This window comes from Podarcis filfolensis (genome assembly GCF_964270895.1).
Source record: "Podarcis filfolensis genome assembly, chromosome: 12".
In the NCBI taxonomy this organism is placed as follows: Eukaryota; Metazoa; Chordata; class Lepidosauria; order Squamata; family Lacertidae; genus Podarcis; species Podarcis filfolensis.
Genome location: NC_139614.1, coordinates 29859314 through 29874557, shown reverse-complemented (window position 1 = coordinate 29874557; position 15244 = coordinate 29859314). Strand labels below are relative to the sequence as shown.

At 39.3% G+C, this 15244-nt stretch overlaps 1 protein-coding gene across 3 annotated transcripts in view; it reads left to right on the top strand.

Annotated features, from left to right (window-relative positions):
- The window catches only part of GLCCI1 (glucocorticoid induced 1), a 41435-nt gene extending 26671 nt beyond the window's left edge, over window positions 1-14764 (top strand). For 2 of the 3 annotated variants that reach the window (XM_083578657.1, XM_083578658.1), the window contains 3 exons: window positions 2993-3203; window positions 11113-11233; window positions 12277-14764. In XM_083578657.1, the coding sequence (XP_083434783.1) occupies window positions 2993-3203; window positions 11113-11233; window positions 12277-12628 (684 nt within the window). In that variant the 3' untranslated portion in view covers window positions 12629-14764. The remainder of the gene's footprint in view (window positions 1-2992; window positions 3204-11112; window positions 11234-12276) is intronic. The other variant, XM_083578659.1, reaches the window with a different exon arrangement.
- Window positions 14765-15244: the final 480 nt, after the last annotated feature.

The following is a 15244-nucleotide window of genomic DNA, read 5'->3' as shown; positions in this document are numbered from 1 at the left end:
TTTCTTTTGTTATCTGCAGAATTACAGCAGAGAAGTCACAACTGGAGAAACTATATTTTAGAAAAGTATGCACATTTACAGGTGTGTGGAGGGGGGGTAGGCGAGAGTTCATACGTCAATATATTCAGTACTCCATATATGCAAAAAAATTCTGTGTTGGATGAAGGCTACTGCCAAGACAGGGCTTACATGTACTATATTGCATTATATTTCTTCATCAACTACTACATTGCATAATGTGCTTTTTAGACACTTGAAAATATGCCTGCTGAATAATTGGCACTTAGTATAATTTGATCTGCCCAATAACAGCAATTCATGCCTCATTTTAGGTCATAGGCTTTAATAAGCTCAAAGCTTCGTGTCCCATGCTCTCATGAGAGTTACTGAGAGATCATTAGCTATTGCTGACATCACAGTATGCTCTCTTCACAGGCATAATTGTTATTCCATTAGTAAGCATCCAGCAGAATGCAGAAAAGTCTTGCAGAAAATGCTGAACGGCACAGGTGCTTTTATATAAGTTTCTGGGATTTTGTTACCCTAAATTGAAAGGAGGTTATGAAGTAACTTATATTTTAAGTAGGACAGCAAGCCACAGAACTGCAAGGTAGTTGGTTTCGTAGGCTTACAGTTTTTAAAATTTTGGTTCTGTTGCTTTTGTTACCCATTATGATTGAGACAAAGATAGGCATATATGTACAAATATATAAATGTTTGATGGAGACACAAACACAGCAAATCATAACATTAGTTAACTCAGACCTTTTCTTCTAGCATGCCCTCATAGGTGGCTTGGCTTTGTGTCAGTTACCAGCTTGGCAGAAGACATCAACACTACCTCTGGGATGTATGAAACTTTCCCTGGTACAGCACACTGGTGCCAGCTGGTGCTGATGGAGGAAATGAAAATGAGAGAGCTGCTGCAGCTCCTTTATGTTTTTTTAAAAAAATAATTATTATTATTTATTAAATTTGTACACCGCCCTTCATCAGTAGATCACAGGGTGCTTCACAGCATAAAAATGTAAGATAAGATACAAAATACATAACAAAAACAACAACAAACCAAACCATTGACCTCCCCCCGCCCCAAACACATTTAAAAGGACATAGACTGTTAATAAGCCAAAGGCCTCGTTGAAGAGGAACTTTTTCGCCTGGCACCTACAGGTGTATAATGAAGGTGCCAGGCAAACCTCCCTGGGGAGAGCGTTCCATAAGCAGGGAGCCACTGCAGAAAAGGCCTGTTCTTGTGTTTCTACCCTCCAGACCTCTCATAGGGGAGGCGCATGGTTCTCAAAGCACCTTTTATAACCATTAGATCGGAAAGCCCCCTGAAGCAAATGGTTTGGGGTGGCATGTTGCTACCACCCTTCTGGCATGTCTGCTGCTGCAGTTCATATGCAATCAGAGGATCAGGCTTTAAGTGTTACAAATGGAAAGCCTTCTTGAAACATTGCTTATTTGACAGCAAGACAGAGCTATTTTTATACATTTGTTGATGCCATTTAAAAGCTTTTGAGGGAAAAGTACTTAGTGGAAAAACTTCAGTCTTTGTTTCTAAATCAGCCGAAAATAAAATGCCTTGAAGAATTGGAAAGCCCAGATAAAAAAATGAAGTGAAAATAGTGTTCTGTAACGCTAGAGTAATTTCTCAAACACTTACAGGATGTTGAACAAGAAGGCATTACCTAAGCTAAATCTTACTTTCTGGAACTTAAGCCTTTTGTGTTTCTCTCAAAGGGAGTGCATATCAGTGTATTAGAATTTTCTTCATTACAGCTTTCCAGGAAAGCAAAAATTGCTGTGATCTTAAGGCAGCGTCAGTATTTTTGCATCACTCTTCTCTTTTGTCAGTAATTTCTTTGAAGTGTGATGCCTCTAACTTTGCAAATCACAATTTAATCTGTGTACTTCTTTTTTAACAACTTATTTACTGTGTTTGAAAGAATTACTTGCTATGTTAATCAAGGCTGATGAGATGAACAGTGGTATGAATAGGCTGTCAGTAATTCACTTCTAATGAATGACATGTCTATGGTGAGACCATCATAAAGTTTGATATTTCTTTTTAGAAAGATTCCCAGTGAAAATGTAAGTTATAAGGAAAAAAAGACTGCATAACTGTTTTGTAGAAAACATGGAAGAGCTTCACTGCTTTCTTTCAACACTTTCTACCCTGAAAGCAATAATAAACTCTCCTTAAGAAAAGAGAAACTAGTTCATGGAAAAAATGAAATCTGAGTTGACCCCTTAAATTACTGTTGCCTGCCCTTCATGACAAGATCCCAGGGGACTGTGCTTTAAAATTAGTGTTTATGGGGTTTTTTCCTCTTTTGATGTTGTTTGGGGTGTGGGATTTTAATTGTCTTTAATTGTAATAGGGATAGTCCTAAGCTGTGTGACATTTCCTGTCTCTTTTGTAATTGCAAAATGTCTTGTTCTTGTTTCCTTTAATATAAAACGGTAAAGGGACCCCTGGCCATTAAGTCCAGTCACGTTCCTATTTATCTACCTGCACTTTGACGTGCTTTCGAACTGCTAGGTTGGCAGGAGCAAGGACTGAGCAACAGGGATTCGAACCGCTGACCTTCTGATCGGCAAGCCCTAGGCTCTGTGGTTTACACCACAGCGCCACCCGCGTCCCTTTAATATAGTTACTATTAAATAATGCCAAACCATTTGTTTAGTAAGCATAAATATCAGCCTAATGGCTGAAGTGTATCTAGCCTTGATGTTTATTTAAGGATATAGCTGCACGTTCAAGTGACTAGAATTTTCATGCAGTCTCTTGCACTAAATGAGTTGATGAACAGCATGCCATTGTGTCACTTGCCTCCTTTTGTAAGAAGCTGACTTCCCTCCCTCTCCCAAGGTCATTTCTGGCTTGAAAGAAATTAGCACAGGTCAAAGTGCCCTCCAGGTCCCAGACTTCACTCTGGGGCAGGAGTTTTCACTGTGCCTTTTAAGAATGTTGTTTTCGCTGCAGCCCTTGGATATTCCTGATGGCCGACGAGCTCCCTTACCTGCTCACTATCGTAGCAGCAGCACGCGTAGCATCGATACACAAACACCTTCTGTGCAAGAACGCAGCAGCAGCTGCAGCAGCCATTCCCCCTGCATTTCTCCTTTTTGTCCTCCTGAGTCTCAGGACGGGAGTCCTTGCTCCACAGAAGACATGCTGTATGACCGTGACAAAGGTGAGAGTCTATTTGAATAATTGGTTCATGGCTTGCTTTTGTTCTGCTGTACTGTCATTGTGCTTAAATCAGATTTTTGATTTCATTTTATTTTGTCCTGTTGGTGTGGACTGAAGACTGCTCATAATTGTTTTTGCTTGTTTACATTTGTTTTCCCTTTTGTTTGTGCAGTTTCACAAACATCTTCCATAAATGTCAGAAGGACACAGCAAATGAGCTTAACTCTTTATGAAAGCTATAGTATGAAAAGTTAAGGAAAAGCATGAAGTGAATATTTTATAAAGTAGTGTGTGAATTATTGGTGAAATAAGTGAACCCAGAGTTTGTGGTTGCGTTATCACTTTTATTGGTCATTTAAAGGGGTAAGTTAGGAAGACAATAATATTATTTGAGTCTAGTGTACAAAATACTATGGCAACAGAATGACTTGTGGGAATGAAATCAATGCTGGTCATGTTTCACTGTATGTATTTAACAGAGTAATCCTATGCATGTCTACTCAAAGTAAGCCCCGCTGAGTCCAATAGGAATTGATTCCTAGAAAAGTGAATATAGGATTTTGCAGTCTTAAAAGTCTGGCAGTGTTCTCAGTTTTTGGCAAAGTCAATGGTTTTTTGAATTTTGCAGTTCTACTCAAGCATAAGCGTTGGTGGTGAACCCAGAATTCAGCATGATTAGATTCTTGGTTTTCGGTCTCCTTTTCTTTAGATCTACAGTTTTAGCCCTTAATAGCTGCAAACAGAAGCTTAGAAGTGTATGGCCAATGCTTGGTGACAGTGCAGAAACCACAAGGAGTGGGGTGTGGTTTCAGTTTTCTGCAAAGCTGCTTGGTTCACTTTATAACTATCAGGAGTAGAACAGATTATGCACAATTTGCAAATACATGTATCTGTTTATCTTATATACCCCTTTTCCTCCATGGAGCTGAAGGACACGTGGGACATTTCCAGCTGGTTTTCCATCTGCACACTGACCAGGCTTCTGGCTGCTTAGTCTCAGCAAAGTTGATGTACCATGTGCTTTCAGACCATGCCTTGGGATCATTATTTTGCTTGGTTTGTGGAATGAATGTAGGTTGTAGGATTGAATATGTGCATGTTTTTAACACTAGTTGTAGGCCTCCTGGTCAATGTGAGCTGTTTTAAATTAAGAATAAAATAATGAAGTCTCCCGGTATACAGATTTTAAAAACAGCAGAAGGGGAGTTCTCCATTTAAGTATTGTAAAAAAACAAAAAACGCCTTGTATTTTCCATCTTTTTCCCAATTATTTTTAGAGTGCTCCAGCTCTTTCCTCTTTTTTTTCCATCTTCCATGCTAGTTTCTGTTTTCTGGCCACATCCTGCCTTTATTTTTTCATATTCGTGCACATCATTTACAATTAAAGCATTTCCTCACATGCCTCATGTTTTTCTTTCTTTTAACTTTCTTTCCCATTTGTAGCCTTGCCATTTTCTCTCTTTCATGAGGATTACAATGCATGGACACTTCCTCAACCCCAACATGTGATTTTGCTGTCTTGGGTCTAGTTTCTTTACTCAGTTGAAGCCAGACACAGAATATTTTTCCACAAAAAGGCAAGACATTCTTGAAATGCCAAAAAACCAAAAAAAGGCCTTGGGATTGTGACTTACACAAGGTGTCCTCCAGATCTTGGGACTACAATTCCCATTATCCATGACCATTGACTGTTAGTTGGAGCTGATGGGAATTGAAGTCCAAAAACTTCTGGAGGAGAGATTTATAACCTGGCCTGCCTTTTGTATATATGCTTCATGGTAAACTAAGTAAAGATCATGATCTCACTTTGAATTTTAATTTAAAAAAAAAATATTCTATCCCACCCTTCATCATGAACAATCAATGCTAGGTGCAATAAAATAATGTAAAACTACCAGACATTCACAAATACTCATACAATAAAACAAGGACAGATAAAAAACAAACCAATAGATTGTTGTTGTTGTTGTTTAGTCGTTTAGTCGTGTCCGACTCTTCGTGACCCCATGGACCAGAGCACGCCAGGCAATAGATAAACAGTCTATAATGTATAAGCTATCTACATCTAAGCACCCAGTCTAGACACTAACAACCAGTAAATTTTTGGATGGTCAACCATCCTTTCAACTGGTATTCAAAGGAAACAAACAAAAGTCCGTTGTTGTCACTTTCACATACTAGAAATTGGGTTAGCCAACGAGATATCCTCTCTGTGTTTTGACTACAGCTCCCATCAGCCTCAGCCAGCATGGCCAATGATCAGGGATGATGGCAATTGTAATAAAAAGAAATGTGGAGGGCACCAAGCTGGCTACCACTATATTAGCGCTTTGCCACCACAGATCTTACATACCCCAGCCCTTTTTCCAAATTCGATGTTGCCTTTTATATAGCTAAAACTCAAGTATTCAGCTCACCAAACCCAGAGGTACTAGGCTAAATCACCTCTAGAAAATTCCAGGTTTCCTTAGTTTCATGCTCACAGACCTCATTCAAATGCTTGTTGAATGATTAACATTTGTTAGTTTGGGGGGGGGGGATAATATTCTGCAGAACTTTAAGTCCATGTCTGTGCATTTTGCCTGTAGCCATTAAGATATTTTTCAGCAATGTCAGCACTTGGTTTTACAGAGAGGGCTTCTCTTAATGACGTCTGAAATGGTGAACACAGATAAGAGTTCTTTTGGAGTTGATGTGATAAGTGCATTCGATTGAAGGTCACGGTTCTTCATGGTATCTACACCTGCACAGATCCAGCTTTGGGAATGCACTAGAGCAGAATGCCTGAAAAGTAGCATTCACATCTCCTCTTCCTAAAAGAGAGAGAGAGAGAAGTCTTGAAGGATTCACAAAACTCTCTTTTCGGTAGGCAGAGCTGCCACAATTATCATTATCTTGGGTTATCTGATAATGGCTGATTGCATCAACAGTTTTAAGAACAGTTTTAAGAACATATGAAGAGCAGTGCTGGATCAGAACAGAAGCCTGTCTAGTCCAGTCTGCTATTTCCCACAGCAGCCTACCAGATACCTATGGGTAGCCCATAAACACCACATTAACACAATAGCACACCCCTGTTTGTTCCATAGCAACTGGTATTCAGAGGCATGGTGTTTCTGTTCTTGGAGGTAGCATATAGTCATCATAACTAGTGGCCATCACCTTACCCTCCATGCATTTGTCTCATCCCCTTTTAAAGCTGCATATTGGTGGCTATCTCCACAACATGCAGTAGCAAATTCCATGGTTCAATTGTGTTAGGTGAAAAAGTACTTCTCTTTGTCCTGATGACGGAAAAGCCGTAACATTTCCTCGTATAGAACTGACTCTTGACAATTTTGGTTACCCTTTCCCTCTCTCTCCAATATCCTTTCTGAAGTGTGGTGACCAGAATCGTGTAATAATAATAAAAAATTAAAATTAAAATACACCATGAACTCAAGATCTTTTTCCTGGCTAGTCACCATCAGCTCAAACTGCATCAGGATGTATGTGAAATTAGGATGTTTTGTCCGGATGTGCTTCATTTTACACTAACATTCAACTCCATTCACCATTTTTATGCCCAATCAGCCAGTTTGGAGAGTTCATTTTTGAGCTTTCGGCACCCTTCTTTTGTTCCCCCCACCTTGAATAATTGGTTATTGCCCACTGACTGAGCTACCTACTTCCTCACCTCTCACTCCAGATGATTTGCACTGCTCCCAGTTTAGATCCCTGGGGATCTGTATTTTTGGGTTAGCCAGTCTCTGATGTGGTTACAACTTTAATTGCTGTGCATGCTACTTTAGGATGAATCTGATACTTATTTTCACAGATACCTGTTAGCAGGCACCTCTGGAACAAGGCACAGTTTGATAAAAGGCTGTGCAGATTGCTCACTAGTTCAGTGGTCCCTTAAAAAGTACATTTGCCCCATCAACTGTGTTGTGTGCTTAATTAAGTACAGAAAAATAATGGAGCATTGAATAAAATAATCACTTTGGTTTGTATGCTAGACCATGTGTGATTTCCCCCCAATGCATTGTGATATTGCTAAATGTAGACAAGGTACTGCAGAACACTACATTTTCCAGTTAACTTAAACACATAATATATTTTTTCAGAAAAGAAAGTTTGTTGATATCAACCCAGACAGTATGCACTAGCTCCAGGAAGATTTCTGGATGAAGTGTTCTTAAATCTCTGAACAATAGTTAAAGAAGTATGGCCAACTGTACTTTCTGCTTTGTTTTAACTGTTGAAAATCACTGGCTCGGTTTTAATTAAGGTGGTGGGAGGATGTCAATTGCTACACCTTTCCTACCTAACCTATTCTATCAGGCTACCAACACTGGCAATCTTTCAGTTGTGGAAAACAGTTGCCAAGTTAGTTTATTCAGTCATAGGTATTTGTACCACATATGCAGAATTAGCAACTTTATAGAAACATGGGGAAATTACTAAAGTAGATTGATCTAGGTTGGTATTGTACTGTCTGTTAGGAAGCTACAGAAATGTGTATTGGACTACACAATCACATAATATTGATTATCAGAAATGCATGTTTTAAAATACTTTTTTATTAGGAAGAAAGCCAGACTAATCATTGTTAGTGATTATAATTTGATCCTGTCCTACTGTACTGGAAAAGCATCTTTGGTACCACATTTAGTGGTAGTTCACAACTTGTTTGCATAACAGAGCTGGCAATTCCTTTTATTGTTGAATATTTTCCCCACTTCGCATTCTAGAGTTGAAGTTCCCAAACTTCTGATGTGAATCCCACCTTTGGCGGTTTAATTTCTGTTCAAGCCATCTGCCACCTCTTATTTTAGGGCTCTTCTGTGATGGTTCAACCTAAGCAGTTGATTAATGTACTGTATCAGTGTTTTGGAAGGAGACCATTTCAAGTTTGAATGTCTTATGCTAAAAAGGCATTTAAAATAATGCCCAAAGGTTCCGTCCTCTGTTGTTCCCTGTCATAGGGCTTGTTTTCTTCTCCAGCTAAATTTCCATTATACTTTTCAGTCGTAAATCAGCTTTAAGCTGGACCTGACTGTGTTTCTGAATAAAAAATGGAAGTTAATAATTGATCAAGCATGGGGAGAGCTAACCTGCTGGCCAGACACAGACCTGCTTTACATTTCTAAAGCATCTTTTCTTTTCTGTCTAAGTCTGCGCTTTGACCACAGGCTCCACTGCCGCTCTTTGGATCAGATCAGCTGTTTACTTTACATTTCTATAAAGAGCTGCTTAAATAGGTTGAAATTTTCAAAAGAAAATGAACATAAAGTCTGCAAAGGGAACCCATGGTCTGCTTTGGGATGGGAGAGTGATCTTGCACAGCAGGGGGTGGAGAAAATGTTAATGGCACCTGTTGTGTGTGTGGAGAAGGGGAGGTGAGGAAGGGCCCGGCCCGCCATGTGATTAGAAGGAGTTTTATTGCATTAGAAGTGCCAGCTCCACAGGGTGCCAGTGATTAGAATTCAGTTTGGTGACCCCATGTGCTATTTACAGCTGGAGGGTTCAGTTTTGAGACCTTTCTCCACAAAGAAAGATACTGGTTTTCAGCTTTTACTTTCTGAATTTTTAAATTAAATTTCACTTCTGATAAGTAAAAATTAAAAAACAACCAGCCTTTGACACTGTTTGTTAGCCATCTGTTGAGCACAGCTCCTCTCAAGTTACTGAAGACATTGCTCACTACTCTGTGGTTCCTCCAGGGTTAGTTTTTTAGGACTAGCTTTATGTGAAAAATTAAATTTTGAATACTTAGGGGGGAGGGCTCAGGGAACATACAGGGTTGAATACACACAGGGAAGAAAGGAGGGACGTTTGTGTGCTATATATGGTTAGGGAACTGAAGGATATAGAAATGAGCCCGTAGACATTTCATAGTCTTTACCCAGTGTAATTGGTCACTGGATTATGTTAGAATGATTTAATTGAGCTGTATAGGCAAAAAGTTATTACCAGCAAATTCCAGTGAACCATCCAGTTCTGATATTTTTGTGGGTCTACTCAGAGCAAACTTTGATTTTGAAACCACAGAGGAAGACATTTAAGGGGGGAAAGGAAAACAGCAAGAGAAATGACACTCAACTTTTCAAAAAACAACAGCAACAGTTAGAACTTGTATTTATCCTTTTATGGCTTTTACTACTAGCTTTCAGGGAACTTTAGAAAGTTGTTGTTGGCAGTTCCTCACACTCCTACTTGTTTTGGAATACTTACTCATAGTTCCATAGAGAGAATGCAGTACTGTATTCCCCTAGATAGTGTTGATGTTGTTTACGTGGCCATGTATCCTAGGATGAGAAAGAGATCAATCTCTACGGCCCTTTCTCACCTAGCAGCCGCCATTCCATCAGGATACCTGGAAAGTCCCCATCCCAACTATTGTTTACTGAAGAAAATTTATATATCGCTTATCTGTAGGAAAAAAGAAACACCCTCAAAGCGGTTTACAACTAGTCATAAGAACTGTAACCCCCCCGCTTGCCTTGTGTGTTTCTTTAGATTGTAAGCAGGGATTGTCTTAACTGTGGGTTCTTGCAAGCCTCTCTGAGAGCTTTGTTGGCTTAAAGAGGGGATGACAATGTGTTTTAAATATTAAATCATGAGTTCTCAGCTTTATAATGATTTATATATTATGGTAGGCTAACTGTTGCCTACTCCTTCGCAACTCCTTTTTTTAAATAATAAAAAAGCCCTGTTCCATTACTACAGTGTATGAACAAATTTGAGCTTTTGGTGAGTTCAGGACTTAAAACCACAAGATACGGAAAAAAGTAAAAAGTCTCTGAGAGGTGCCTGTTTCAGCCTTTTGATCTTAAAAAGTGTAAATGTTTTAGGCCATTGTCTGAAGAAGAAACATATGCAGGACAGCTAGGAATGTAGGGGTGCTGTCCAGCTTGTCTCATGTGTCTCATGTACCGTATTTTTCACTCTATAAGACGCACCAGACCACAAGACGCACCTAGTTTTTGGAGGAGGAAAACAAGAAAAAAATATTCTGAATCTCAGAAGCCAGAACAGCAAGAGGGATCGCTGCACAGCGAAAGCAGCAATCCCTCTTGCTGTTCTGGCTTCTGGGATAGCTGCATTCGCTCCATAAGACGCACACACATTTCCCCTTACTTTTTAGGAGGGAAAAAGTGAGTCTTATAGAGCAAAAAATACGGTAAGTCCAGTGGTGAATTTTAGGAGGTAGAATGGCGCCCGAGCTCTTTGTAGGTTTCTGCTGTTGTGATAAATGGTATTCCAAGGTGAAAGAAGGGTTACCAGGAACAGCTGTACCAATGTGTCAGCCATGAAAAGCAGGGATGCAGAGAATGAATAGCCCTTTCCTGTGTTCCAAAGCTCACATACACAGCAGATTGAAGATCAGCATCTGCATTATATATGCCCTTGGTTTTGTTTCCTTTTTGGTCTTTTCTGTGGGTGACATTACTGTGGACAATATTTCTAATGGCTTCATATTTCAAAAGCTGCTTACGAGCACTTTCCAATTATTGTGTTTATGCTTTGACAAGACACAACGGAACTTTACGTTATCATTAACCACTTGCCCTTCTTTGCATATGCTGTACATGTTGCCCTGATCATTTACATTTTTGAAATGCATAATAAAGAACTTATTTGTTTCCAGGATTACAGCTCTGCTTTATTCAGTCTGTAACATTCTGGATAAAAATATCCTCCCATTATGTGCTGCTGTATGGTAGATTACTGCTCCTCTAAAGCTTTTATTCAGGAGAAATGTGCTCTACCAGAGTGTTGGATATAGCCTGCAATAAAAGAAGCTTTGTGACTTGAAACAAACTGGCATTAGCAGTGAAGTTGTGCAAAAGCCATCGTGTTTGGAAATCAAATTTAATTAAAAAGCACTCTCAATCCCTAGTAATACAACTGCTTTAAATTTTCAGACAGTGGGAGTAGCTCACCGTTGCCCAAGTATGCCTCCTCTCCTAAACCCAACAACAGCTACATGTTCAAACGAGAGCCCCCAGAGGGATGTGAGCGAGTGAAGGTCTTTGAGGAAATGTCGTAAGTAATGCCTTTTATATCAGCTGGATCTGCAAATGCAGGAAACCTTTTTACTGGACCTTTTCAACTGCAGATGAATAAACTACTCCAGCTGATGAGGGTTTTCTCCCCTTCTTCTTTCAGGAGCAAACCACTCTTGCCAATTTTGCACAGGCAAGAAGTTGAAGTGTTCCTGTCAGCTTGCGGGGGGGGGGGGCGGGGGCGGGAATGCAACCTATTTGTTCTTGACCACATGACCCAGATGTATAAAAGCACAACTGAGGAGGAAATGCAAGCAGAGCTATGGTTTCTTCAGCGTTCTAAAAAGTATTTTCCAGCATGAGTAAAGCTGTCTTTATAATGATACCAGTTCAGCTTTATTTTTTTAGCCTTTGAAGCTGTGAATAACAGCCGTGACCAGAATTATTTTGGTAGCATTTGAGTTTTGGTTCTTTTAATTGAGCTATGTATTTTGGGGAGTGGGGGAGAGAACACAGTATGTAAGTACATACATGCAGGAATATCTTAAAGTTTGGCTAGTTTTTCCTCCTGTTTTGCTGTACAAGGAAATAGCATGAGACTAATTTAGACTAGGACGGCATAGACATATTGCTTGGGAAAATAGCTGAAGCCAGATGCTGGTAAAAAATGCTTCCGGATCATTAATAGAGGATTCTAAAGTGAATGTAGACGTTTTGCTGGACAAAATAGAGATAAAGAAAAAAGGACATTGTGCTATCATTTCATGTGTGTTTGCTACAGTGAGTTTTCTATTGATAAACGGCACATTGATGGATTTCTGATATGGTTTGTGCATCTGAATCCTTTAGGGAAGGGAATTGTGGAAAAGTCTTACCTCTCTGGTTGCTTTTTGCATGTATATTGTGTATTGCTGTGGATCAGTCAGCTGACTACCAATATGGAAGATGTTTGCCCATTTGTCAAATAATCCCATTTCTTGTCACTCACATTCTAGCAACATACAAAACTGCCAACCCATGCTAAGTTATCTGCAAATGTTCAAGTATGTAACTTTAATTTCTTTTTCAACCCCTTTGTTTTAGGACTCGTCAGCCTGTCTCAGCCCCTCTCTTTTCATGTCCTGACAAAAACAAGGTTAATTTCATCCCAACCGGATCAGCTTTCTGTCCTGTAAAACTTCTGGGCCCTTTACTACCTGCTTCTGACCTGATGCTCAAAAGCTCTCCAAACTCTGGTCAAAGCACAGCTTTGAGTACTCTGACTGTTGAGCAGCTTTCATCTCGGGTCTCTTTCTCCTCTCTGTCTGACGACACCAGCACAATGGACCCTACAGAGGTTTTAGTACAACAGCCATCCCAGCAGCAGCCACCACAGCTTTTGCAAGAACTGCAGTCCGAAGAACACTCCTCTCCTCAAAATTACGTGATAATCTAGATGAGCAAAGGCAGAGGGACGGTCTAAAACTCAACTGCATGAGTGGCACTTTTCTGGAACAAAACAAAGCTACTTATCAGCATCTTTCTGCATTTCAGCACTGTTCTTGGCAGGGACAAAAATGCATTCAGCATTTTTGTGTTTGTGTGTGAGTTTGCAGGGGGGGGGAGCAGAATGCTTGCAGAATCTGTGTATCATTAAGCATTTTAAGTGGAGACTATGCATTTCATAGAATGTTTGACCAGATTAGTACTTTGTCCTGTGTTCTGTTTCAAATTCTACAGTATAAATAAGCTCTATATCAAACAAAGGTTGCCTGTCTAAATAGAAAATGTCTTGCTGTGTTGTATTCTATGGAAAATACTGTACTTCAGGATTATGTTTACAATTTATCCAGGTATTTATGTTTTGAACTTCTGTAATACATACAATGCAAAAAAAAAAAAAAAATTATGGCCACAACAGTTGCACAGTGTCCCCACCCTATATGGCCTAGCTTCAGGTACTTCTCTCGAAGTCTAAACTCAGGTAACTTGGAATGTATATCATATTGGGATATAAAATATTTTACAGCTAAAAAGCTAAAGAGGGATCATCACTCTTCTGCCTTTCCTTATTTTATGCATTAATATTTCCTCATTACATTCCACTTTCTTGGAAAAAGTGCATTCAGATCTAGGGGGATATGAACCCTGGACATGGGTGAACATGAGGAGAACCAGCAAATCTATGGTGTGCTGCATCACATTGTCATGTGGTTACAAGTAAAACAAAAAACTAAACTGTTGCATTTGCCATCGTTTCAGCGTGTAAATTGTGGCATTTTAAAGTTTCAGGTGTTTGCACAGTTAATGACTGTTAAGCTGTTGTGAATAAAGTGTTCAGTTTTAGGCTGCACATAAGAAACATTCCATGACGTGTGTGTGAGAGAGGCTCTAAGGCAAGAATGTTTTCATTTAATTTCAGCAAATTCATTCCCCCCTCCCCCCAGGTTTCAGAGGGGGTGGGTGGGAATTTCCTCACGCGTTTGCATTGGCAAGTTATAAGGACGTGAAATGCTACTGTTACCATTTTAGGAGTCTTAATTAATGTTTAGTTTCTCTTTTGGAGGAAATGTTCCATTCACATGCTGGTTGCAAAAAAAAAATAATTATCTCGGGTTTTTGACAAGCAATGATCGGTGAACTTTGTTTTATTTGTACAGTGGGTATTTTGCATCTGAACTTTAAAAAAAAAAATCTCTTAAAGCGGCTATGAGGTTTTGTAGAAAAAAAACAAAAAGAAAAAAAGAGAAAGAAAAAGAAAGAAAGAAGCAATAGTTTTTAAGTCATGTATCTAATCGAAGCCTTTCTTAGTACCCACTGGTTTAGGCCCATTAGCAGGTAAATTTATTGCAGTTTGAAGGTGGGCAGGCAGTGCAGTCTCTTGTCTTTCCAGATGCTGCATAGCTTAGAAGCCTCCAGTAGTGTTACATTACAGTAGCCCTGGAACTGTGCGAGTGCTGCTTTCAGAGAGAATGAACCTGCAATACAAAGAGGGACCCCAAAGGCAAGAGACCCACTCAATATTCTTAGCTCTGTGCTTTCAGTTCAGTGGAAGTACCTTTATGCAAGCCTGTTCCTAAGAAAGCCTACTTGCCCCTCTTCAGGAACTGAAAAGATTAAGACTGCAGCTGCTGCTGCTGCTGCAGCATTTATACTCTCTCCGCTACTTCTTTTGTGGAAGAAATTTGGGAAATAATAAAAAAGGCCTCAGTGAAAAGTACCTAAGAAAAGCAATGAAATATACAGCACATGTATGTTGTTGCAAGATGAAGCCCAGTTTCCTTCCTATCATCACCAAAGAGTTTGGTAATAACCTGTTAGGAAGTTTGACCGACAGCCTCTTTTTCAGTCGCTGTGTGACTGTAGGAGCAGGCGGAGAGTGGAAAGCTTAAAAGATCTGTTTGTCTTTTGTTTTCACAGTATTTTTTTTTAATACAGCAACAGGCATCTTTAATCTTGCTAATCTCAGGCCTTGGTGGAAGCACTATATAGTTTGTATGTTAATAAAGGGTAAGGGAAAAAGCATCCAGTTTCTTGTGACTTAAATGTGTGTTCTTTGAAGTTTTACATTAAAGTTGAATATGACAGTACATCTACTTTCTCACCCTCTCTCTTTTTTCCAAATATAAATACATTGTCACGGTTCTTGATGTTATAGGGTTTTATGAGAAACTATCAGGTGACTTTTTAGATCAAGAATGAACTCTGGTGAACAATATTTACAGTGATATTACTTGTTATGTTTTCTCACGAGAAACTAAATATTAATTGTCACACACATTTGCCCTTGGCATATTGGAAGGTTCTGAATCAAATGTGTTTAAAACCTAATGCTTTGCTATGTAAATTTCCCAGCAGTTGTTGATCTCCAATATATCCTACATTCAGCTGTAGAAATTTGTCAAATATTGTTTCAAGAGTTTTGTACATAGTTGTACTGTTATTTCTAGCCACTGTGCTGAACAGTATTTGAATTACCACACAATATTGCTTTACACAAGGAAATGTGTGGCTTTTGTTTTGTATTTTTTCAGTATAGACGTCCCTGTGTCTTATTTAAATAAAATTATTA